The sequence below is a fragment of the Phycodurus eques genome, chromosome 11 (genome assembly GCF_024500275.1).
Source record: "Phycodurus eques isolate BA_2022a chromosome 11, UOR_Pequ_1.1, whole genome shotgun sequence".
In the NCBI taxonomy this organism is placed as follows: Eukaryota; Metazoa; Chordata; class Actinopteri; order Syngnathiformes; family Syngnathidae; genus Phycodurus; species Phycodurus eques.
Genome location: NC_084535.1, coordinates 4,130,475 through 4,157,758, shown reverse-complemented (window position 1 = coordinate 4,157,758; position 27,284 = coordinate 4,130,475). Strand labels below are relative to the sequence as shown.

The following is a 27,284-nucleotide window of genomic DNA, read 5'->3' as shown; positions in this document are numbered from 1 at the left end:
ATCCTTCTGATTCCAAAATAACTACACAATTGCATATATTATATGTAATACATTTTTAAAGGTTTATGTAGCGCAAGCGCCGACAACCGAGGCACCCACATATAAAGTCACAATTTACACTAGCGTAGATATCGCAAATGGGAAATTTTTGGATTAGCAATGTTAGGAGTTAATTCTTCGCTGTGTGAACATTAATATCTCTGACTTTTACATTTCGTAATATAAATAAAGTGCATGCTAGACACCTTGTGTCTCCAACAAGTAAGCGATAAGGCACTTTTATTTTTTCTAAATCTGAAATCGGCCTAAATTCCATATTAACGTACTTCCATACGTCCTATCGATCCTTCTTATTGTGAAAAAACTACATCCTAGCGTAAAATGCCAGATATTTTTTTATTTTTAAGTAGTGAGGGTACAGACGACAGAGGTCGTCAATGTCGGTAGATGATTTCTGTTTTGTTAGCGTGAGCACTTCTCACTTTTACACAGCGTAACGTACATAAAGTGCGTATGCGACACCTAGCGTGTGTGACGAGTCAGTGACAAGTCATTTTTTTTCTCAAATTGGAAATCGGCCGCAAATTCCAACACTGTGTTCATCAAATAGGTCCTTCTGATTCCGAAATAAAAACTAGCGTAGATCGTAGGGCATTTTAAAAAAAAAATTAGGATACGTACCAACAACCAAAGTGTGAACATAAAGATTCACGGTTCACGCTAGCGCAGATATCGAAAATGGGAAGCATTAGCATTAGCAATATTGGGGAGGGTTAGCACCTGACTTTAACTGACTTTAAGTTCATAAAGTGTGTCAAAGACCATTCGCACGATGGACACTTGTACGATTAAGATTAATTCTGCGTTTTCTGAAACTAAAAAGTGATCATTTATTAACAAATTAGTTTATTCGTCATATCAGAAACATGGAAAATTAGATTTCTTTTTTCTGATAACTCACCAAAACTGTCCCCGACAACCTTTTGACGCAACACTAACTTTCCAGTTCGTAAGGGTTAACATCCGACTTTTCCACAGTGTTCCGTACATAAAGTGAGTTGGACATCATTTGTACAATGAAAATCAATTCTGCATTTTCCGAAACTAAAAATGTGTCCTTGTATAAACAAATTTCTTTGTATCTGAGACAGAAAAAATTTTTTTTGATTCTCATTCTCTCTCTCCCTTCCGAACGCACAGAATTGCTATTACAAACTTTTTAACGGCAACATTTTGTCCGGGAAGATAACGCTAACTTTTATGATTTCAAATTTTTAGGATTTCTTCACTGATTTATCGCCAAATTTTGGCATCGCAATCACTTGTTTTCCACAAGCAGACTGACAAAGTTAACGTCTCCAGCATTTACCTTTTACAAACACTACGGCCGACGCCCTGCGGGCTGCGCTAGCCCCGCATAGAATACCGGGAGGAGGACGGACTAGCAGCGCAAACTAAGCCTCCAGCCACCATGAATATAAAACAACAAATTACCATATCAACATTTATAATCAATAACATGTTTTTCACAATGGAAAGCTGTTGAAGCATTTACTGTATTCCATAACCTTGATATCCAGATCACTCTTTGTCCTCACCAGGAAGACAATTCAGCACACTAGTAGAATGACAATGTCTTTACTAGTAACCCCCCCCCCCCCCCCCCCCACACTACTAGTGCCACTTTTGGCCTACAAGTATGCAATTAAACCTTACCGGTGAACTACTGCGCTGCACTAATGACATTCTACTAGTATGCCAAAGTTGTCCAAATAGTGTGCAGAAATGTCAAACAGAAAAAACTTTACGAGTAAGACAGTGGTACTACTAGTGCACCCTTATCATTTTACGAGTGGGCTGAATTGCCTTAGTCGTGACAACAAAGAGCAGACAAAGACTCGGACCTTAAGATGGATATCAAGGATATCAAATAAATGCTCAAAAGCCATCCTTACTAGTAGTCCTAGTGACACTATAAAAATTCTAATAGTTATCTAGCATTTCACAAGTAGTACGATTAGCGCGCCTGTCAACTAGTGCAGCTTTTCCTCACTAGTAACATGCAGTTCTCCTACGAGTAGGCCAAAGTTGTCCTACTCGTGTGCAGAAGTGTCATACATTCCGTTAGCCTAATAGCATAGTTGCCGAAGTCGTGTTTGAACGTTTCTGGAAAACAAGTAAATGAATTTACAGCACGCACATTGGCATTTTGCTATTCGGCGAACAATTTATTTGAAACTTTTCGAGACCTTTGTGAAAAGATGAGGAATAAGAATACCGCAAATTTTCCAGCTTCCGAGGTAGTATCAGGAACGGGACGGCGGCTGTGAGAAAAAGAATCACGGAAAAGCCGTGACCCGGGTGTCGAGTTCAACACCAGACATTGATAACAAATTTGCGGGATTCTGCATCTCTATGTGAAAGGCACAGGACACTAAAACAAGTTCGTCTCTGAAATGGCAATTTTGCTGAAATGGGATAAGAAAGAATAATAATAATAAAGAAAAATCTGAAAGAATACAGGATGGGGTTGTCGAGTCAACCATTTTCCATTTTCCGAGGTAGTGTCACAGGCAGGACAGCGGCTTTGTGAAAGGGAACAGCGGTTGTCGCGTCTAATTCAACACCAAACGCATTTCTCTAATATAATTCACCGTTTGCAGTGTGAGATCATGCACACGGTTGTGTCGAAAGGCACAGGTCGATAAAATAATTCCGTCTCCGATTCACCAATTTACGCGGAAACCCTGTGTGAACGGGGACACCGACGACAACAGTGCTCAGGGTCCAAGCGGACTACGTTCCCTCGCTTACATTTTTCAGGTATATTCCGATATAATACAGCATTTTTGATGCCCCACCCCAGTGGTGAGCAGAGACAGTGTTAAAGCGCTATAAATAGTTACAGCGGTATAAATATGACACACCTTTGGTTCAAGCTCTGTACAGCAAAGCGAGAAAATCAAGTTTTTAAAAAAAAAAAAAAAAAAAAAGAACGGCGCCGCTTCACGATAAGGGGACCTTCAAATGGGATTTTAACTCTTAATGATTTAGGACTGAGGAATACATTGATAGAAGTCATGTGAGAAGATTTATATACGTACTTGAGGTGTGGGAAACACACAGCCTGAACCTTGTTCTTAGGGTTAGGGTTGTGATAACGGTCAGGGGGTACGGGTAATGCTGTAATCCTGCATTAATGATTCAGAATGTACCATTTGTAGGAATACCCTTACTGTAAAATGGCTGCCAAAAATACTCTGGTGCTCACAAATGGGGCAAACCTTTCCAGGCTGAAGGTCCGAGCAAGCACAATGACAAGCTGCCAACTTCTAAAAGTCAGAACCCGCCCCCCTGCTCAAAATAATGGTCTGACCCTTCGTGCGGGTGGGCGCCCTCTACTGGCAGTTGAGGTCTGGCTGGTTGAGCCAGGACCAGATCTGGATCATCTCCTGCGGCGTGCGGGGGTGGACCAGCATCAGGCCCTTGTAGGCGCACGGGTTGGTGCGGTACTTCTCCTCGATATTGAAGGTCCTGAAGCCCTTGTGCTTCTCGGGGGCCAGCCCCATCTTCATCAGGCACATGCCTGTGTAGACGTCATCGATGGGGTAGAGCACGACGCGGCGGGAGCCGTCGTGCAGGCGGGCGGCGACGCTGGCCGAGTACAGGTAGCCTCCGCCGCCGGCATACGGCGGATATGAGCCGATGTACATGCTCTCCGGGATGAAGTACTTCACCTTCTTGTCCCGGTGCGGCCCCGCATTGGTGATGACATCGCCTACGAAAAGGTCGGCGGCTTTGGACGGCGACAGCCCGCCCAGGAAGGTCAGGATGGCGTAGGTGTTGACGAAGACGTCGTCGTCGCCCTTGAAGATGAAGTTGGCTCCGGGGCAACGTGACTGGATCCAGTCCAGGAAAAGAACCTCTTTAATGGTCAGGTTGAAGAAGGAGTCCCGGTAGTCCCACTGGATGATGTCCCGGTGCTGGTCGCTCTCGTAGCTCAGCATCGCCGACAGGTCCGGGTAGTGGTCCCCTGCCGTGGTCTGGCCCAGGAGAAAGACGGTGACCACGGTCCGGTTGGCGACCGCGCCCGCCTGGCCCCACGACTGGCGGATGGCCTGACGCCGGTCGAAATGCGGCGCCAGGGACTTGACGGCTAGCAGCAGGAAGGGCGGCTCCCGGCAGATGTCCGGCTGGTCTACCAGGACCGCGTAATAGCGGCAGTGCATGTAGAGTAGGAAGTCCTTGAAGCGCAAGGGTAGGGAGTTGTAGTCTTTCACCCGAGTAGTCACCCTGCCGTCCGGCTGGCAGGCGTCAAAAGACACGTGGGTTTCGTTGAGCCATTCGGGCAAGTCAGCGGCGCTGTGATTGGTGAGGATGGGGTTGTTCCGGAAATCCAGAACCTGCTGCTGGCGGTTCCAGTAGCCTGAGCTGGGAGTGAGCTTGCTCCAGAAGGGCTTGGAGGGGACCCGCACCTTGTACTGGAAGCCCTTGTCCCGCCCGCCGTGTCGGGAGACCAGGATGAAGATGAAGATGTTGACCATCATCACAGTCACCAGAACCTTCAGCCTCAACCGCAGCAGCGCCATGACGCCGTTGCGCACCTGAACACACAAACGTTCACATTTTGACATCTGGAAAAAGATAATAAAATGACTTACTGTTTTCAGGAATGGCTTACTGTTTTGTGGTTCTATTCATGATCGACAGACCTACCAAATGTCATGTTTCTAAATGGAATCTGGCTTCAGGGACTGAATTTTCAAGATATTCCAGTAGCACAGGTTTCTCTGAAGGAGTGTTGAAAATTGCCCAAATGACCTTAAAATGATAGCTTTAGACTAAAATGGCACACTTCCCGTGACTTTTCAGGCATGCCTTCTATAGGTCTACAAATGATAGACTGGCTTCTGGGGCTGAATTTTCAAAATATTCCAGTAGAAGCTTGTCTTTGAAGGACCCCTAGATAATTGCTGTAATGATCCTAAAATGGCTGCTTCAAAACAAATTGCCAAACTCCTGTGTCTTTGAGGGCAAGGGTTTTTTTCAACTCTTTGTGTTGGTCTACCAGTGATAGACTAACCTAACATATTTTGTGTTTTTCTAGGTGAAACTGGCTTCAGGAGCTGAATTTTCAAAACATACTGGTCGAATCTCGTCTTGAAGTCGACCGTAAAATGGCTGCTGGAAACCACAATGAATGACATCCAGTGTCTTTTCCGACATGATTTCAGACTTTTGTGGGTCGGGATTACCACATTTCATGCTGCTAAGGGAAACAAGCTTCAGGGGCTGAAATTTGTAAATATTGCAATAGAAGCTTGCCTTTGGAGGACCCCTTGATAATTGCCTAAATGACACTAATATGGCCACTTCAAAACAAATTGGAAGACTTCCAGTGTCTTTTCGAGCATAGTTTGTTGAGACTTTTGAGTGGGTCTACTCATGATAGACATACCTATCAAATTTCATACTGCTGACTGAATCTGTCTCTGGGGGCTGAGTTTTCAAAGAATTCTGGGGGGCACCACTGAGCCAATTTTTGAGAGTCACGCCTCCAACACGTGCTAAATATACATTTTAACCAGGATAAACACTGCTGCCAGATCTGGTGATTTTTTTCAGTCCGTGAATGTCCCTTTAAAATTATTATTAGTAGTATTTTTTTAATAAATGGTACTTTGCGGGTCATGTATCAGTCAACATAACATGGCTCTCTCACACTAATGGCCGACTGCCCAACTGATTGTGCAATCAAAGTCTGAGCAAACTCCAATGCAAATCAATAAATAACCAGACCAGAATATGTCGTTGGCTGCAGGTGCATTGCGGTGTGCTGCAATGTGCTTGTCAAGGAATTCGTTCGCCCTGTAAAAAAGGGACGTTCACAAAGCCGGCAGGGGCTGATTGGATGCAGGCCAAAATAAACTAAATAAAACAATTGGTGCTTTTCAAAAGATTCAGCACGCCCGCAACCCTTGTGAGGATAAGCTGTACAGAAAATGGATGGATGGATGGATACAGTATAAAGTAGACAAGTATATACAATAAATCAACAAGTCATGTAAATAGACACATTGGTCCATCTTGTGATCAGATCGATGATCGGTTATCGTTTTTATTTTTTTTTAAACTTGCTGATCAGTGATCAGCCCCAAAAATTCTGATCGTGTAAAGCCTATTTATAAGCCAGCACATTTCCGGTAAAAGTGTAATTATCCGGTACCATCTCCCCTTGTCGGGTTCTGCATACAAAAGGTACATGGAAAAATGTCAGGTGAAAGGCCGTAATGTTCTGGTAATATCCACGTTGTTGGGACCTGCATAAAAAGGCACAGTGAAACTAAACTGCAATAATATTAGTCATTTTTCACAGAGCATAAATAATACATGCCTGCGAGTATTGTTATACCCTCTCTCTCTCTATGTGGTGCTGCACCATTTGTGTAAAAAAAAAAACCAAAACAGTTGTTTAATATCTGTGTGCTAAAGTGGCAAGAGCGAGAGTCATTTCTTCTTCTCTCTGGATTTTTGAGTGAAAGTTAAAATTATAGTAGCTTGCCAGCCGCTCTGAGAGGTAGCTCACATTAGCGTTCGAGTTTGTACATTTTGGTAATTAATTTCACTCCCAGTCCTCCTTGTTAACATGGATTGTTGCATTCAACAGCCGTCAATGGCAGTGAATGAGTTAACGCAGAGTCCAGTCAAGCAGCGTGGGGCAATGAGGTAACTCAAGTCTGATTGATCAAAGTGGATAACAGGCCGCTTCCTCTCCAGTGGACTCCTAGCAACAAGTCTGCACTCTGACAAAATGATTGTTTACCTTCCTTTTCCCACCCCGTCCCTTTACGTGTAAACACAACAGAGCAGAAAACTCAAAACATCAGTCAGGCTGGATTTGACCAGTTAAATGTTGCAATTACAACTCACACTCGACTCGCATTTGACTTCCAATCCTTGTTTCAACTTATTCTAGCAGTGATGAGTGGAAGCCATCTTTGTGGAATTATCTAAAAATACAAAAATGTAAAAAAAAACATGTAATGAGCACTTCAAATACCTTTAAAATCCTCCGTTAATAAATTCATGGAAAAAACAATTGATGATTAAAAGTACATGACCTATTCTACTGCCCTCACTACTCTTCTTCTGAGAATGTTTCACTCCCGCTATTTAAGTCAGGTTTTCAGGGGAAGGGACACCATTTGAAATGTCACGGTAATTTTTACGCGTCGACTTGCCGAAACACTCGGAATTTTAGCTTTGAGACTTCTCAGCTAATCACAGAAGTGGTTCCCCGTGTAGCGGACGAAACAAAAAGGTCAAGGAGATATTTTTAGAAATAATCAAGTTATACTGTTTTACTTGAATCTGAAGACGTTTTTTGACCATATTTTCTTTAGGCGATATCACACATTAACATTCCCCAAAAAGGCCATTTTTTTCCGACACAAAAAACTAAATTTACACGAAACCCATCATATGATTTTCAAGATTTTTGGTGCATTACACTCAGGTGGAAGTGGTCATTCTAACCAGACTTAGCATTTTGACAGACTGTCATTTTTGTGAAATCTTGTCATGTTGCTACTTCGTCGCTACATGACTTGCGCTACGCATATCCCAAAAAATTCCATTGTTTGTTACCCCCATGTACCACACACATCACTGATCTCAACATATGCAGAACACAGCTTACGTTTCCACTTATACACTACACCACTTGCATTACTCATTTCCCCTTAAGTACTTCCCTACTTGCGTCCCTCGTTCCAACCTATACACAGCACGACTTGCATACTCTATAAGACTTCCATCCCTCGTTTTCCCAAAGCACGACACTACTTCTATTCCTCGTTTCAGTGATACATCGCAGCATGATTTCCAGTCCTCATTTCTCCCTCAACTTTGGCAAGACTTACATTACCCGTTTCCCTCTACACAATTTGCGTTCCTCATTTCAAACTCTACACTACACGACTTATTTCCCCCTACACACTACGAGGCATGCGATCTTCGTTTTGGCTGACTGGGAATGGGTCTTGAAACATTTAACTGGCATAGTGTATGCCCAGCTTCTCGAAGACAACCACAAGACATGCCTTTTTCTTCACATACCGCCTCCTTTTCCTTTTCCCTGTAGAATAATTACCTTCTTGTTCCCAGCATACATGCACATGCACACACACACACACACACACACACACACACACACACAAAAACAAGACGACTCCTGGGATTTGAGGGAACAAGCATCGGGGAGGAGGGAGGTAGTCCGAAGAAGACAGCCCAACAACATGTTGACAAGAGCGGAGCTTCCCGACGACTCATTAAACTCCAGCGTTGCCAAGCTAAACACACCTAACCTGGCAGCGTCCGCATAACTGCACTTACAAGAAGGTGCAGGAGTTTGCCCTCACATTTCACCCTCCAGTGTAGTCACATTGGTCACTGCGGAACGCCACTTTGGTTTATCGTTTTCACACAGGCGCCACCCCACCTTTGATACGACACTGATACGACCTCTGAAAACAGGAAGCCCCCAGACTGGGGAGGCATTCGTCCCTCCCATTGGGTCTGCAAATTTACGTAGAACAGCGACAAGGAGGAGAAAAAGGCTTTAATTTGATAAGCATCTAAAGCAGGGGTGGGCAAACGTTTGCACTCGGATTGATTTTTAAAATATACAGATGCGCCACGTCATTCGTAGACAAGGTTTATATAAAAAAAAAGGTTTGGGGTTAAAATGTGTCTGTAAAACTTGTTACATTAACAATTATTTGTAACTAATTTGATTACAATAGTTGAACAAATGGAACATTTTAAAAATGAAATTAGTTAAATGTTTATAAAGACAATTTTTTTCTAATTGGGAAATTGATTTATTGTAAATAAAAATGTTAAAATGCGAATATAAAGATCCACCCATCCATCCATTTTCTGAGCCGCTTCTCCTCACGCGGGTCGCGGGCGTGCTGGAGCCCATCCCAGCTATCATCAGGCAGGAGGCGGGGCACACCCTGAACTGGTTGCCAGCCAATCGCAGGGCCTAATATAAACAATTTTACATATACATTTTAGTTCACCATTGACAATCAATTAATCAATAATTTAATGACTTCCCATGGGCTCACCACCTGTGGGAGGGGCCATAGGGGTCGGGTGCAGTGCGAGCTGGGCGGTGGCCGAAGAAAGGGACCTTGGCGATCCGATCCCCGGCTACAGAAGCAGGTGTGCGTATACTTATTGCCCCCCGGCTCGGCTCCTGTACGTTGGGGTTCACCCCGGTGGACGAGAGGGTTGCCGCCCTCTGCCTTCGGGTGGGGGGGACAGGTCCTGACTGTTGTTTGTCCCTATGCATCAAACAGCAGTTCAGAGTACCCACCCTTTTTGGATTCCTTGGAGGGGGTACTGGAGAGCGCTCCCGCTGGGGGACTCCATCGTTCTGCTGGGGGACTTCAATGCTCACGCGGGCGATGACATTGAGACCTGGAAGGGCGTGATTGGGAGGAACGCCCCCCCCCCCCAATCAGAACCCGAGCTGTGTTCTGTTATTGGACTTCTGTGCTTGTCACGGATTGTCCATAATGAACACCATGTTCAAGCATAAGGGTGTCTACACGTGCACTTGGCACCAGCACACCCTAGGTCGCAGTTCGATGATCGACTTTATGGTCGAGTTATCGGACTTGCGGCCGCATGTCTTGGACACTCAGGTGAAGAGAGGGGCGGAGCCGATCACCACCTGGTGGTGAGTTGGCTCCGATGGTGAGGGAAGATACCAGTCTGACGTGGCAGGCCCAAACGTATTATGAGGGTCTGCTGGGATCGTCTGGCAGAATCCCCTGTCAGAAGGAGTTTCGACTCCCACCTCCAACAGAACTTTGCTCATGTTCCGGGGGAGGCGGGCAACATCGAGTCCGAGTGGACCATGTTCCGCGCCTCCATTGCAGAGGCGGCCGACCGGAGCTGTGGTCGTAAGGTGGTCGGTGCCTGTCGTAGCGCCAATCCCCGACCCCGTTGGTGGACACCAACGGTGAGGGATGCCGTCCGGCTGAAGAAGCAGTCCTATCAGGCCTTTTTGGACTGTGGGACTCCCAAGGCAGCTGATCGGTATCGGCTAGCCAAACGGAATGCAGCTTTGGTGGTCGCTGAAGCAAAAACTCGGGCATGGGAGGAGTTCGGTGAGACCATGGAGAACTACTTCCGGACGGCTTCGAGGAAATTCTGGTCCACCCTCCGGTGTCTCAGGAGGAGGAACCAGTGCACCATCAACCCTGTGTTTGTGCTGCTGAGCTCGACTCGGGACGTTGTGAATCACTTAAAATGTTGTTGACCAAGTCTGTTAGTTCCAGAATTGGCCGCTGTTGTTTACTAGCGCTGCGGCGCAATGCAATTATTCAATAAGTTAAATGAACAAGCAAGAAATTCAATATTAAATAATAGCTTTTTAATTAAGCAATTTCAGATGAGAAAATGGCTAAATAAATGCAACAAATATTACAGGATTCACGGTAATGTAACTGGTCAGCGGGCCGGATTAAAATTTTATTGAGCCATATGTGGTCCGCGGGCCATACTTTACCCAGTCCTGATCTACAACCATTTAAAGGTGAGATGAAGAACAGTCCTCAACCGCCCCCAAACCGACTCCATGAAACCAAAGGCAACGGCTTTACCACTACTTCTGCTAAAAAACACAAAATGGGGAAGCCCACAGATTGGTGGACACACTGTAACTCGAAAGACGGTGAGCAGGCGGCGCGAGGGGATGTTGCGCTCCATTATTTTCACATGTATGGAGCAATTTCAGAGGAAACGCGTCATAGTGGAAGCAATGCAACCACAACGGTTCCGCTGTTTGTCTGCCATTCAGGCCGCGGAAGCCAGTGTCACTTTGTATGAAATTAAGACCCGATGGTCCAAAAGTGATGTATTAAAAATAAATAAATCAAAATACAGGAAAAGCCACAGAAAATCCACCATTTTGGTTTGAAGTCAACATTTTAGGCTCATTGTGGCCATTACGAGGGGTCCTCATTGAGGGGATATGGTATCCACTTGAGTTCCTTGTTTTCCCTAAACACTGCATGACTTACTTTCCTCGTTAGCCCTCACACACTATGCTACTTGCAGTCCTTGTTTCTCTTTATTCACTACTCCTTACGTTCATCATTTCTCCCCACGCAACACAACTCGGGGTTCTCGATCCCCCCCTTACATACCGCGTTTCAACTTGTGCACTACACTACTTCTGTTCCTCGTTTTAACCTATACACTGTACGACTGGCATTCCTCATTTCCTCCTACACACTACGCTACTCACGTGCCACAACCACCTGATACGCTACATGACTTGCGTCCCGTGATTTCCCCTACACGAGTTGCAATCCTCGTTTTACACCCGTATATACTACGCCTTACGTTCCCGGTTTTAACTTCTACGCTACACTACTTATGTTTCTCATTTCACCCTTTACACTACACTACTTGCATTCCTCGTTTCAAATTGTACACTACACTAACTGGTACGTTTCTAATTCCAACCTATACACTACATGACTTACAGTCCTCTTTTCTCCTTCCACAATACACTACCGACGTTCCACATTTCCCCCCTGTACTTTACACGTCTTGCATTCCTCGTTTCCCCCATACACCAAATGACTTACGTCTCACTTCCCCTACACCAGGTGTATTCAACTAAAATTTAAAAAGGTCCAGATCGGGAAAATTTCTTGAAGCAAAGGTCCAGAAGATCGTCTCGTGTCTATTTATTGTGACATACAGTATATTTAAGTAGCCTAGTCGTCATATGTACATCTGTTTGTAATCAAGACCTCAGTCAAATCCAAAAACCTTTTGTCATTTAATGCTGGCAAGTATCAAAAATGTACGAATGCTGATATGTACAGTTGTGCTCATAAATTTACATACCGTGGCAGAATTTGGGAAATATATACTGTATATATTTTTAAATATGACTGATGACTGAACAAGGACCATCTCATGACTTTCTTTATTGTAACATTTTGTCGAATGATTGTGCTTTTCTGAAATGCCTTCTAGTTTAATTTGAATCTCATTACGAATACAATTGAATGTGTTTTGCCTGATCCTTCGTGTTTTCTTTAAAGAATGAAACACGTTACAAACCTTGCGCCGGGGTAAACAAATTGTCAGCACAACTGTGTAATGTTCCCTCATTGACTAAATAGAAGTAGGCCTGCTTTTAAAAAGAGAGCAAGTAAACAAAAAGTGAAAATTAGACCTGTTCAAATAAAGCGCTTAAGTTCTGGAAAAATAAAGGAAAAAAATTGGAAGGTAGATAATAAAGACTTCCTTCATGCCATTCCGCTTCTTTTATTGCTTTAAATTCGTACAGTATTCCAATGTGAAAAGACCAAACCTCGGAAGGTACGCCACATTTAAATACATTCCACTGATTAATCTGCACGCTAATGTGATTTGTACGTCATAAGGCTCGCTGTTCAAGCGTGTCTCTTTCTCTCTCTCTCTCTCTCTCTCGCTCTAAAGAAGGATGCATTGTGCAATCTTACCTGTGCTGCTGAGCGAGCCCTAGTCCCGTTGCAATGTCGCCTGTTGGCTCGCTTACCCCATACTTAGCTCCGCCCTGTGGGACCAGAGCAGCCAACGGGGGGTGGGTGGGGGACAAGAGCAGGGGTGTGGTGGGGTGGGGGGTGGGGGGCGCGATGCTGAGTGAGCTTGAACCTAGAAAACAAACAAACAAACAAAATCAATGGCAGCATGTGAGCCGTAAAAATAGACAGGAAGTCGTAGAAGTGGAAGGCCTGAATGACTTTCACTATCTTTATCTTCCCCTTGATGTGATTACAGTGGTGATGACTGCTTCAGCACAGTGTGCCCCCTTCATCGTTTTAAACAGTGCTCACTCCAATTTAAAGGCTTTATACTTAGAATGACTCTGATAAGCCACAATGTCGGTCATTGTAAGTTTCTATTGTATTCTGTTCGTTGCTACTGTGCGTGGAAGGCAGCGGTTATCATTAATAACTAGTCACTTCACAATACAGCACTGCATTCTTGCAACTTTCCTGACTTCTTCTGGGCAAGAAAGTCGCGGTTTTTCATAACTCGCCACTTCAAGATGCAACACTGTTTGTGAATAAATTGTCACTTAACTTCACAATAAAAACGACCTTACTGTAACTTTTCTGACTTTGGGTTTCATTCTGAATCTGAAGGAAAATGGCCTCTATCAGTAATGATATGTCACATGTTCATTTCGTGATACAACTCTGCATTAATGCATCTTCACAAATTAATTATTGCCACTTCACGATACAGCACTGCATTAACGCGACTTTCCCGACTGTGTCTTTATTCAGAGTCATTTTGTTTATTTCTACTCTTCATGCAAGGTGACGGTAATCATTCATCTGTCAATTGTTCAATATTGAACTTCTTGCTGAATGCGGTCTTCTCAGCAGTAGGAAGCTTACACCGCTTGGAATTCAGCATTCTCAAATCCAATCCAATCCCGGTGATTGAAAACAAGGTCGCAGATTAACCAGGGTGTTAACAGAGAACCAATACAAGAACTCCAAAAGACTCCAACAACATATTTTCTAACTTAAAGGTTTTTAGGGGAGCACAACAGGCAAGATGTTTAAAGCCTTCTTGTGACTAAACAAACTGCAGCCAAATTGGTGACGCACATGAGAAGACACCAGACACAAAGTCTACCACTGGAGTTTTTTTTTTTTTTTTTTTGTGTGGTTAGATTAGTGGGTAGTTGGGAAACTAGCACTGACACACTTTAGAAGACATACTTGTATCAATTAGGGGTGAGCCTTTTATTATTAGACAATTTTACAAGGATATTAAGATTTATGTCATGTAAACTGGAATTTAAAGGAAAAGAAAAGTGTGCGAACAATAGCGTCTGCGAACACTCATCCTAATAACCTGTATTTTTCCCCATTCTGTTTGTTTTTTTGTCCCCCCCCCAAGCCATTTTTTATATTTTATATTTTCTTTCATGCACGTTGTTTGTATTTTTGTCGACTAGGTTTACAATTATTACGGCGTTTGGTTACTTATCCCGTTCAATATATGGCTGAAGTACATTGGAGAGTGTGGCTTTCCTTTTTTTTTTTTTTTGCACTCCAGTCAAGCGGGGGCGTATCTCAAGCTCGCTTTTAAGTCACATTTCAGCTCACAACTCAAAACAAAGAAAAAATAAGGTATCAACCAAGTGACCACCCGTAAGTCTTACGTCAAGGCACCATTGCACAGCTGTATTGACGGCATTTTCACATAATCTCAATAATGCCAACGACGAAACCTACGCCACAGACATGCTTTTCGTTTAATTGACCATCCACGCACGCACACAACTTGCAATTAACTCGTCTTAAGTGGGATCAAAGGCGCCTAAGAGGATGCTAGGGCCCGAATGCGGGCACAGCGGCGCCATAAATAGACAGGTGCCGCTTGAGCACCAAATATCTAGTCCGTGACACCATTCACGCTGCTGATGTCACACATGCACAGTGTATGTGTATTTTTTTGGCTAATACTGTTATGACTCCAGAATATGTAGGTCTATGGCTGATATTTTTGTTTATATTGGTTAATATTTTGCTTTCTCCTTAAATACGTTTCTACTGTTTGTTAAGTCATTTTGTATTTTTCCATCTAATAATTGTGTATTTCTTTTCTAATAAGTTTATCTAATACTTTTGTATTTTTATTGGATTTTGTTTTTACATGTTCTTTTTGTATTTTTTTCCCCCTAATGTGTGAATCGATTATCGTGTTCCCGCGAATAATTTAGTATTAATTTGTAATTGTGTATTTTTAGTCTAATATTTATTTTTATGTTTTGTATTTTTCATCTTTTTTCATTTGTTTGAGTGTCTCCGATTCAAACTGAAGTTTAATTTACGGGCCGGTGTGATCTTTGCTCCCCGACAGAGTACTTGTACTCTGTACAATGTGATACATTGCCACTTGGCGTGAATTTTAATGGGGCAGGCTCATCCAATAGCCACATCAATCCTCAGGCACTCAGCTTAAGCCAGCGAAGACAACGTTGCGTCAGCTGCCCACACATCTCCCCGGCGCGCTTTTAGATAGAACGGAATTTCTCATTATCAACAAATACTTGTCGGAGTGACTCCACTTGGCAGAGGTCATCTCCATGTATAGAGAGTCATATCCTATGCAGGATATGACTCACGCACCTCGCTCGGCGTATCACGCAGTTGCGTTGGCGTTATCCCATCCTTGCTGGGCTTCTTTTACTATGTAGAAAGTGCATTTTTCAGTTTTTTCCAATTGTTGTGCCTAAAATGTTTAGGATTTTCATCCAATACCTTTTTTTTTTTAATGGCGGATTTTTCATCATATGCGTTTCTATTTTTTTCCCTTAATATTAATACTTAATATTTTTCCATTTAATAATTGTATATTTTTTCTAATACGCATGTATTTTTCTATTTGTTTGTTTACATATGTCTAATATATTTGTATTTTTCCCCCAAAATGTTTTATTTTTTGTCTGATAATTTGGTTCCTCCCCGAATATATTTTTTGGCTAATATCCGAGTATTTTCTTGGCTAATATTTTAGTTCCCCACCTGCTTTATCTCCTAATAATTTGGGGGGAGATTTTCCCCAATACATTTTTTATATCTTTTGTCTAATTTCGTTTTGCTCCATTTTGTAATTGTCTATTTTTGCCCCCATTTTATCCCCCCCCCCCCCCCAATAATATTCTTGTACTCGTCAAGAAATTTTGAAGATTTTGTCTGTTGTCCTCATATTTTTTTACCTAATATTATAGGGGATTTTCCACTATTTTCTGCTAAATTCTGGGCCTAATATTAGTTCAGTTCAATGCCTTGAGATATGACAATATTTTGTCGAATATTTAAAGGATTTTCACCTAATATTTACTATATATAAAATATATTTTGTCCCGCTGATATATTTTTGTGTACGATTTTTTGGGTTGTTTTTTTTTTAAACTAACCAAGATCATTCTGGTGACTATCATGACAATGTGAAATTTTCATAGCATTTTACGTCTACACGAGCGAACGAGGAGCCATTAGGGAACCAGTCTGATGGGTTCCTGAGCAAATAGCGCAATATCCGGCCCCCGGCATCTGCTTATGAACTCGGGAGCAGCGAAACAAGTTACATCCTCAGGGAGCGGCGACAGGAAAGAGGGCGGAAGAATGGAGTACATAGCTGCAAAAGCCTTTAACAGATTTATATTTCAAGTAGAAATGGCAGAAGAGATCAATCTAGTTTTATCTGCAGATCTATGAGGAGTCGACAGGAAGGCGCTGCCAGCATACGGATACTTGTCCACTTTGTCAATTCACTGGGCGTGTCTCCATTTACATTGTCGTCTTGTTGCGTGTTTGGTGTGCGCTTCAGCGGGGGAGCTGCCGGTATGCGGCCTATAATACACACCGCAACTTCGATATTCCCCAAACACGACAAACTCTCGGCGGAGTGACGCGTTTCACATAGCTGGGATGTATTTTAAGAACGTCCAACGCGACATTCGTGCCTGATGAAATGGGATGAAGGAGTACAGTTACAACAAGTGGGTGAATCGTGTTGGGAAGTGGGGTTGTGGCTTCAAAACGTTTGGCAAAGGCTGCTGTAAAACATCCAGACGAGGTTGCTTCACTTTTTAGGGCGAGTAAAGCGATGCGCCAAGTCAGTTGGGATGTTCAAGGGAGTGTATGACTTATAATGTCTGGTAAAGGCCGCAATGAATTACTTTTTGTTTTGCTTTGTAAATTTGCTGCCGATTACTCTCGCTACTTTTGTATTATTATTATTATTATTATTTTTTTAAAGTATTTGTTCATGTACAGTATGCCATTTCACATCCCCGTACCGTATTTAGTATCGGTGCACAGTTGCCACATACACTGCCTGAAGTAGTACATTATGTACACAGATACTTTTGTTTGTATTGTTTTAATTCTTGTTTGCTGCTACTGACCGCTTGGCTGCTGTGAAACCAGATTTTCCCCATTGCAAAACTAATAAAGGCTTATTATACTCATGTGAAATCTGGTTGTTTTAAGTCAAGATTATGCTACAGTATAGTTTCCTCAACTAAATTAAAGTTTCCTAGCAAGAGCCAACCTTCAACTTTGTAAATACCTGGTTTATTCCCAATAATTCCCAAGGAAAGTTTCCAACTTTGAAAATTCCCAGAATTTTGCAATCTTAATTACATTTATTTAGTCTTTCAATAAAGCAGCCGAGACTCTTAATTATTTCCAAAGTCCGCTTCCAACATCTCCATCTGCTGCCGTTTGAAGTTTGAGCGACATCCACTGTCAATAGCTTTGGCTAAATGCAGACCATAGGCATCATTTCCTGTTTTCCAAGAAACAGACAGCTGAAAGCGGGCTTCCCTTGCCGTTCGTGGAACAAACAAAAAAATCCATCTCGAGGAACGTTTCAGTACACCTCGTGGAACTAATTCCATTTGGTCCTAATGACAAATCCCTCATTAAGTTAAGTGCGTTACAACAGGCATTTTCATGAGACACAAGCTGAGGGTGGCCCGCCTGTGCTACTGTCTCACATGACATGAAAACATAGTGTACACAAATCTATTTGCTTTCCAATCCAGACAAAAGACAAGTGTGGCGGCCATTTCAGGGTGCTTGTCTTTTTATTGCATTAGAGAATTGGGACGCACTTAGTTTGTGTTGAGCGCTGCCGGGAGTCCACTGTTATGTCAGCAGATCGGCGGCTAATGCACATTCGTGACGCCATTACCTGCTCGTTGTTCGCCACGTTTTGGGGGGGATAAAATGACAGTGGAGGATGTAAACTGTTGCGATTCCAACTGGACCTTTAGAAGTATAACTTCAACCACAACAAACTAGTCAAAGCAAGCATTGTTTTCATCGTGTTTTATGTATAGACTACAATGTCAAAATGATCTTGCTTCCCTCATCCTTGCCATAATGTAATAGGCATGCCAGGCCACTAGTTGGCGAAGTCACTTTGTGAAGAAATTAGTTTTTTTCTTTGCAGTGAGTTTGAGGGGCTGCGCCAAACCTGAAAAGTTAAACATTGACAACCATAAATGTCTTAATTTTCCACTTTATGGTAGGTTAGAGAGGACGTGCCAACTATTGTCGGAAAGTTAAATGGGTGCCTAGCTTAAAAAAAAATTCAAATATTGATATTATAAGTCTGATACACGAGTGTATTTTAATATGATACAAAAGTTTTATTACATCATTTATTCTGTACTGCACAAGTCTGCTGTAATTGCACATATACTATTTGAACTGGACTTTTAAACCTCCAAAATAGTGTATTTGTAAGGCAAAACACCATTTTGGTCATTGCCTAAAAAAAGAGTGGAGGTTGCAGTGTCATCAGGAATACTTTATGGTACGGTCGTGTTGGGCCGTCACCATAAATAGTAGCTCCCCACGGGGGTTTCCGTCCCACTGACCTTAAAACACAAGCGAGGCTACCCAAGTTATCGAAATCAGTGGAGCAACTAAGAGACTTGAGATCTATCGAACCGAGAACGACGTGAAGAATATTTAGTATTATTGGCCGTTGTTTGCCTCTCGGCCTTCCTGGAAGCGGGCCTAATCGTGAGTGTCTGGAGTCATGCTGATGAATACTTTATGAGGCCACGTGCATTAGGTGGAAAAAAAAAAATGTCCTTTATGCTAAAAAGGCGGTCGCAGAACGTCATCAGCAGATGCATTTTATGCGATATCTCCTTTGGTGGGTGAGTATGACAACATAGCTAATACAGCTGTGCCTTGAGATACGAGTATTATTCAATCCATGTCCGCACTCGTGACCCAAAACATGCCCATCTCAAATTATCTTTCCGCATTGAAATGAATGAAAGTGCCATAAACTGTTCTGCCAATCCCCACCCAAAACATTTGTTTATTTTTGTTTTAATAATGGGAAATAGCGCTCTATAATATTGTACTTTATAAAAATAGAGTAATAACATAGCATGTTAAGCATTAATCAGTTTATGCATCCTGGTGTAATGCTTCAATTCAGTCGTTCAACTCGTTCTGGTGTGCCAGCCTTGCCCACCGAGGGGCAGTATAAAAGAGTAAATAAATAAATAAAAATATTAAAAATCACGACTACGCTCAGCGACTCAAGGTGCAATAATATTGGTCGTTTTTTGCAGCGGATAAAGAATATATGCCTGTGAGTATTGATATCATATGTCTACACTGAAAAAAGTTAAACACTGCATATCGTGAAAAAAATAAGTCATCCATCACAGTTAATATTTTAGCTTTGATTCGATAAAAATGATGCATTTAGTATATCCTGAAAGCTTAACCTGAAAGCTTTTATTTCCTGTAAACTATGTTTGAATGTTGGCGCAAACATTACCAGCGTTAGGCAAAACATTAGTTCTTGCTAACTTAGTTTAGTTTAGAAACAAGGCAGCAAGTTTCATTCCTCATACACATGCACACAAGCTTCACACAAGGCGCAGGCTTTTACTGTCGTAATTTTACAACGTTTTATGGCGTCTTTCTGGTTTATTTGGGAGAAATATATACATTTAAGAAGCAGCTCTCTCTCTCTCTCTCTCTCTCTCTCTCTCCGGACAATAGTACGCTGGATTTGAGGGCTGAATATTACATCCAGTCAAGGACCGATACATGCTCAAAAACATAAATGGCATTAAACTAACCGTAACGTGACCAAAATGCAAATGTAATTCATTTTTATTCACAATATAAATTCTTCTGCCCCGCTGTAAATTGAAATTACAGAAAGCAAAATACATTTACATCACTTGAAATGAGTAAACTAATATTTTTCAACAATTTGATTTTTTTTTTTTTTTTTTTTTATAAAAGTAACAAGTGTCAGCTTTGTTATACTTGTTTCAGTGTGCATGTGTTGCTCCACTGTTTGTGTTCAAATATAAGTTGCTTAAAGGGTTATAAGACTGCGACTATTGATGCTAATCGTCTGTGGCGTGTTCTATTATGTGTTAGTATCTAGCTAGCGTGGGCGTTCCTAAGGCAAAGTTGTTTGTTTCTTTTAAAAACAATGTGAAAATCTCTTTGTTGTATATTGACAGTAAACTTCAACTGGAAGTGGCAGTAAACAGCTTAAAGGCCTTTTTTTCTCCTCCTCCAAGAATTGCTCAGGAATTGTTTTATCTGCCAAACTGTTGCTTATCGTGAGGTGAGTCGAGCTCTCTGCCACCATTCAGTGCTCGTATCACAAGTTTGCGCTCGCAAATCAAAACAACAGCAAGTCAGATGACTGCTGCGATCGATCACGTGGCTTAACAGCTAAATTTTCAATTTTAACTAATTCACTGCCGTGGATGTTTATATTCATCAACTGTAATCCAACCGTTTACTGTGTTCTGAATTTGTCAGGTATCTTTTTTAATGGCTATGCATGGAAGAGGGTCTCGCCCAGCTTGTCTGGGAAATTCCCGTTTGTAAAGCACTTTAATAACTAAGAGGCATTGCGTCAATTTAGATTTGAGATGAACAGAGTTGAAGATGAAAATTAGGGGGTGAACGTCGGCTTGTCCATCGATTATGAGGGACAGAAGTGCGAACGCGTTGGAAGTGGAACGAGTTTAGGCACCTCACACTCGAACATGTACATGTATGGTATAAACAGATCAGTATGGTATAAACAGAGTATGTGGGGCGGTAGGTAGTAGAAAGTGTATGTCGCGATCGTGAGATCGTAGGCTGAATGGGAAATGCCATGGGGGAAAAAATAAAAATAAAAAAAAATCCCTATTTAAGCCATGCCGGAAATCAGCGTCACAGCACGTTTTTTAGTTGTACATCTGTAAATAAATTATGCCATCTAAAGCCCTTTCTCAGACTTGTTTTTTTTTTTTTTTAATATGTTGTATATATTAATTCCTTTTGTTGTTTTAAAGGTGCTATAAAAATAAAGTTATTATTATTATTATTGAAACCAAACCATATTCTACTAATATAACAAAGAATGGAAAAAGCTAGAAACAAAGTTTTTTTTCCTGGTGAAAGAGTCTATTCTTTCTTTTGGTAGGTTCGGTGCTCATATTCTGATTCTGAGGATGATTCTGATTCATATTGTCACAGAACAATATTCTGTGGTCCTTGAAAGATCAGTCAAACTCATCTAAAACGGCCGGCAATACAGAGAACTTTGCTTCGAAAAAAAACTTGCAATGAATGAATGAATGAATAATGATGAGTGTTATTGGCTATATGATCTGAAATAAAGAAACCAATCATGATTTGGGCATGCGCAACAGCTTTTTTGAAAGTTGAAAAATCTGTATAAAATGCAATGAGCTGTTAGACTCAAGATCGACACCAGACTGATATCCCAGCTCCATATGTCATTGGTGAAACTTAGAGAGGATGAGACGCATTTGTTCAGGAGACCTTCGATGTGAGAGTACACTGGCGGCGCTCTGGCAGGGCAGAGTGGCTAGCTGTGTGCAGAGGAGCCAAATATTGTACTCAAGTAAGAGCACTGTTACTTTAGAATAATATATGACTCAAGTAAAAGTCGTCATCCAAATATTTACTTGAGTAAGAAAGTACTCAATGAAAAAACTACTCAAGTAAAGACTAACTTCTGAATAACTTCTAATGTTTTATTTATTTATTTATTTTTGAATCAGAACATTAACATCATATAAATTTAAAAAAATAACAGTAATATGGGAGTCGACACACACCTGCCACCATTTCAATTTTTAACTGCCCCAAAACCAACAACACATACATCGGGCCCTACGGAAACATTATTTGCTTTATTCGTTTAAATGACTTCATGAAGAAGCCGTTTGCAGAGCAGATTTATTGATTGTGTGTGCGCAACACCATCGGGATAGTGCTAATTTTGCCATATCCACTGCCAAAACAACAATAGAAACATCTGCAACTTACCGCAAGGTGTTTTCTCAAGTTTGAAGTGGGCTGAAATATCCAAGTTTAAGCAGTCACAATTTAAGAGCTGCATGATAAAGCTGTTGTGTTTTTGGGAGTCTGTAAAATAAACACAGTCGCACGGCTGTTTTTTTTCTCTCCCAAAATGAGTCATTCTGATTGGCTGGCGAAGGATATGTGCGCGGTCATGTGATCGCCTTGTGTCGTCTGGAGTCAAATGACATTGGTTTGATTGGCGCAACAGGCACCCTATGCGGAATTCGAAGAGGAGTCTAAAAATAGACGCGCACATGCAAGGATGAATAAATAAAAGTAGCGAACGGCACGTCGGTCATTGTAACGGAGTAAAAGTATCGATCCTTCTTCACATAAATACTCAAGTAAAAGTAAAAAGTACGGTGCATTTAAAGCACTCTTACAAGTACAGTTTATGGAAAATGTTACTTGAGTAAATGTAACGTAGTAACTGTAGCGCGTTACGACCCACCTCTGCCTGTGTGAAATATTTCTGTCCAGGTTTCAATTCTTTTTTTTGGGTTATTTGCTTAGCCTTCTGACTGCGGCATGCACGCAGGCGAGCGTTTTCCAGCGTGGGCTGCGTAAGTTTCTGTTTGACTGTTGCTGCCTTCCTTTAATTCTCCGCATGAGCCTCAAAAACTCGGCTTACATCGCTAATTCTTTGTTCTTTAAATGTCGTATTAAAGTCATTGTGCTGAAGGCTTTAACGTGCTTCTCACTTGAGGTCTTCTGTCGTGGCGTGTGTTGCAGGACGCAAACTTTACATCACTCTCACAGATAGCATCAAAGTCCCACACGGCAGACATGTTTGTTTGGGTTTGCCGTCATGCACCTGCACACAGTTGATCGTTTTTTTTGTGTGATAGTCAGTGAAAGGCATATGCCGATCACGTACCTTGATGATCGGTGGCTGAACAATCGGACCACCACAAGCAGATGGTGAACATTGCTTTCAAAAAATAAAAAGTCGTCGGCTGCGCTTGCTTCAAGCTGTTTATTGCCAGTCAAAGTTGAAGTTTACTGCCAAACGAAAAATAAAACAAAGACAACTGTACACATAGTGAATTTAGAAAAACTACATAACTTTGCCTTATACGAAAGTCCGCTAGCTTAACTCACAATGCAAAACGGCATTGACAAGTTTGACAAACCTAGCAACGATGTTGCAGTGTTATAACCCTTTAAGGAACTGCTATTCAAACATAAATAGTCCTGCGACACACGTAGACCGACAATATAGCAATACTTACAGGCATATATTCTTTATCCTCTGCGAAATATGACTAATATTACTGCAGCTGACTGAGCAGTTGCGACCGTCTTCTTTGTTTCAATTCAAATGTATTTACTGTATTATAAGCGCGCACACCAGAATGAGCCACATAATGAATTCATCATGATATACAAACTGTCTTCATTTTTCTTCTGTGCTAACTGTTGGGCTTTCGCTTTCTACCCCCCCCCCCCCCCCCCTCTCTTTTGGGGGGATTTGGCGCGGCGCACGTACGCTGTCGGGAGGTCGAAGTGGTAGGGAGCTTAAAAAGTCTGGGAGAGGATGCTTTAAAATGCTTTGTTGTGAAATTTGGTGGGATTTGAGGGGGTGTGCCAACTGTGTCAGGATGTTGAAGGGGACATGTGGCTTTAAAGGTCTGGGAAAGGCTACTATAAACTGCTTTGTTTTCACTTTATGGGAGGGTCAGGGGGGGTGCGCCAACTCTGTGGGAACATTGATGCGTGGCATAAGTTTGCAAGAGGCTGCAATAAACGGCTTTGCTTCTGTTTCGCCAGGGGGTGCGTCAACTCTGTCAGGATGTTGAAAGGGTGCGTGGCTTGAAAAGTCTGAGAAAGGCCACTATGAAATGCCTTGTTTTGACTTTTGGGGAGTTTGGAGGGGTGCACCAACAATGTCAGGATGTTGGAGGGGATGCGTGACTTTTAAAAAGGCTGCTATAAATCTCTTTATTTGACTTTTTAGGGTCTTTTTTTCCCCCCGGATGACCATGTGAGAGAGGTGACGTGGGGGTTGTGTGACTGGTGGTGGCTTGGCTTTTTCCACTTTACTCCTCCAAATGTGGTGTTGCTGACCAATGTGAGTGTATCATGCTGTTGATTAAGAATGTTATGGTGGAGTCATGTGAGGCAATAGACAGCAGCAGAGGAGCAGCAGGAGGGCTAAAAATAGCCCCCAGTCACCACAGATGACAACAGACCTGAAGTGTGTCAGTCAACAAATAATGATATCACCATATGTTGCACCTTTCACACTACAATATTACAGATCCATACTGTAACATACGCGTACGTATCAATGCAGCAGAGGAAGAGAGGGGGGGAAAAAAATAAAAAATAAAAAATAAAATCGAAAATAATAAATTAAAGTCCCCGGCATACTGAAACGGTCACTTATATTGATAATGTATCGTGAATGATAACGATGCATCACAGGATTAATTTTGTCAAGTGTCCAACTACCGGAGACAAATTCATTGTGTGTTTTTTGAACATACTTGGCAAATAAAGATGATTCTGATATTATTTTGTCAAGTTGTATCAACAATGTATCATGTTACCATACACACACGATGTTGATATTTTATCCCGCCCAGTGGCATCAAGAATGCATCAAGAGATAATCATGATATCCATATTTTGTCAGTTTTATCAATAACGGTTCATAAGTGATAACGACACCACACAGCAGGATATCGACTTTTGACTTAGTAGTGTAAATATCTGACAACCAATGAAGTTATTGATACAAAATAAAAAAAATAATAAAAAAGCACTATGTCAGACTACTGCAATAAAATCTTGTATTCCGATACTACCGCATCCCGCTTTTTACGATCATTTGGCTTTATCTTGTCAACTCAAATGCAACCGGATTCACTTTGTTACCGTGGCGACGACAACAAGAGTGGAGCGCGTCGACTTTGTATTATAAGGACAAAATGGGGAAAAACGTGTGTTGGTGGTCACCGGTGCTCAGGGCAGGAGAGGACGTTCCTTTAAGGCTTGCTTGATGTATGTTCCCGTACTTTGAATACGATGCGGCTCACGAGCAGGCAATAAAATGTTATGTAGCCTAGCAACCTAGTGGTATCACGAACGGTTGTACATAAACCTGCCGCCGTTCTGTCGAATCATGCTCTAAAGTTTCGGGTGAAGTAATTTATTTAAAAATAAAGTAATTGAATTGCAGTAAGTTAGCACCCACTATTTCTGTCATGTGGTAATGTTGGTTTGACCTGACTGATTAGAATACACCATCTGACGAAAGCAGTGATTTCCAACCTTTATGGACCCAAGGAAACTATTTTACAATTGAAAAATCTCACGGCACACCAAAAATAAAAAATGTCACAAAAAGTGGATACATTAATTAGTGTATATCAAAGTACGGGAACATACCTGAAGCAAGCCTTAAACGAACGTCCTCTCCTGAGCTCCGGTGACCACCAACACACGCTTTCCCCCCATTTTGTTCTTACAAACGCACAGTGCGATCCATTATTGTTGTCGTCGCCATGGTCACGGGTGTATCCGGTTGCTTTTGCGTTGACACGAGCCCAGTGATCGGAAAAAAACGGATGCGGTGGTATCGGAATACAAGATTTTATTGCAGTAGTCTGACATAGTGCAATGTCAATGTTTCACACCGCCCACGATTTTTTTTTTTTTTTTAAATAACTTTATTGGGCGTCAGATATTAACAGGACTACCCCCAAAAGACACGGGACAAGGCTAAAAATAAATGAGCTTTTGGATTCAAATATACTGCGCACGTTGGTGACGCGGAGCAAGTGTCTTTCACAGATCGACGAATTATGACATTCAAGCCGATCAGCATAAATTCTAATTATCGGCCGATACGATAAGGCCGATAAAAACGGTATAAAGTCTATTGATAATGTATCGTCAGGATATTATTTTGTCACATCTTAAAAATAAATGTATCACAATAGTGCGGTTGCATCGACAATGCACTTTAAGACATAACGTTACCATGCGTCACGATTTTGATATTTTGTCCTGTCCAATTGAATCAACAATTTATCACGAGAGAGAACGATACATTACATCAAAATCGATATTGTGCCCTACCCCTAGTGTGTGAAGTCACATCACAATAAATACATTTTGGCAGTTTTCAAAGTCGGGATGTTTTATATTTTTTCTAGTCCAATTGTTTCGACAATATATCATCAGCATATTGATATTTTGTCCAGTTGTGTCAATAGTTTAGGAACAATATATAACGATATGGTACATCGCTCTCAAGATTTGTCCTGTTCAGTTGTATTGATAATGTGTCGTTATGATATTACTATTTTGTCCGATTATATCGGTAATGTATCCCAAGAGAAAATGATTCTCTCTCCCAGTTGCACCGCTGATTTACTGTATCCTCAAAATATTTGTCATGTCAAATCTTGCCATATGATATTTTGTCCAGATGTATTGATAACATACCATCAGCATATCGATCGTTTGCCCTGTCGTATTATGAAATGGGGGGGGGGGGAATAGAAAAGAAGCGTCCCTTCAAGACCACTCAAGTCCAACTCAACTTAGTTTTGTCATTTTTCGAACTCCAAATCGCATCGGAAACAGTTGTTTGCTTGAAACTGCATCCATTATTTACAGTCGATGGTATCGGCCGGTGATCAACACTAAACTCGCTGTCTTCCAGGTGAAAGTGAACGTTCAGTTATCACGTATCGACAAGAATACTATAACAATATTATCCATTAGCTCACGCTGTTTCCCCCGTGACTCCATCGAGTCGTCGAGGACGTTTTTTTCCGGTACAATTGATGACCAATTGAAGGATTTCCAGCTCACCTTATAATAAATAGCAAGTACGTTCGACTTTTTTTTCTTCTTTTTTTTTTTTTGTTCCCAACGCTCCAGCTGCTCCTACTTTCTCGTCGTCGCTTCGCCGGCCATTTGTTCGGAACCAAAAAAGTGCGTAAAAAAAAGGATTGTAGCTGACGTTTCGCGGCAGTTACCTTTCCCGGAAGGTTAGCTTACTTTTTCGTGGGCGCCGCCTCACGCTGCTGCTTTCTCCCGGTGCCCGACACAAACTCCTCGGCGTCGGGGGGGGGATTCAACACTCGCTCGGCCACTTCGGGCTCCTCGCCAGAAAACCACCGCCCCCCCGGGCCCCCTCCCCCCAAAAAGGTGCAATAAAACAGGGGCAAAATTGCCGTGAGAGTGAAATAAGTCCACCGGGGTGACGACGGAGAAGACGAACTGTCGCTTGCTCGCTTGATTCTACAGACGGAGCGACTGAACTGACTCTAC

The 27,284-nt window shown here is 42.0% G+C and overlaps 1 protein-coding gene across 4 annotated transcripts; it reads right to left on the bottom strand.

The window, feature by feature from the left end:
* Positions 1–1,655: 1,655 nt before the first annotated feature.
* b3gnt2b (UDP-GlcNAc:betaGal beta-1,3-N-acetylglucosaminyltransferase 2b) lies at positions 1,656–27,278 on the bottom strand. 4 transcript variants are annotated; one of them, XM_061690955.1, is made up of 3 exons: positions 26,823–27,278; positions 12,561–12,732; positions 1,656–4,604 (listed from the first exon to the last, which is right to left on the bottom strand). In XM_061690955.1, exon 3 carries the CDS (start codon positions 4,587–4,589, stop codon positions 3,399–3,401), a length of 1,191 nt encoding a protein of 396 aa, XP_061546939.1. In that variant the 5' UTR covers positions 4,590–4,604; positions 12,561–12,732; positions 26,823–27,278; the 3' UTR covers positions 1,656–3,398. The 4 variants fall into 4 exon arrangements, with proteins under 4 accessions (XP_061546939.1, XP_061546941.1, XP_061546940.1 ...); XM_061690957.1 differs by having other exon boundaries at positions 26,990–27,278; XM_061690956.1 differs by having other exon boundaries at positions 27,012–27,278.
* Positions 27,279–27,284: the final 6 nt, after the last annotated feature.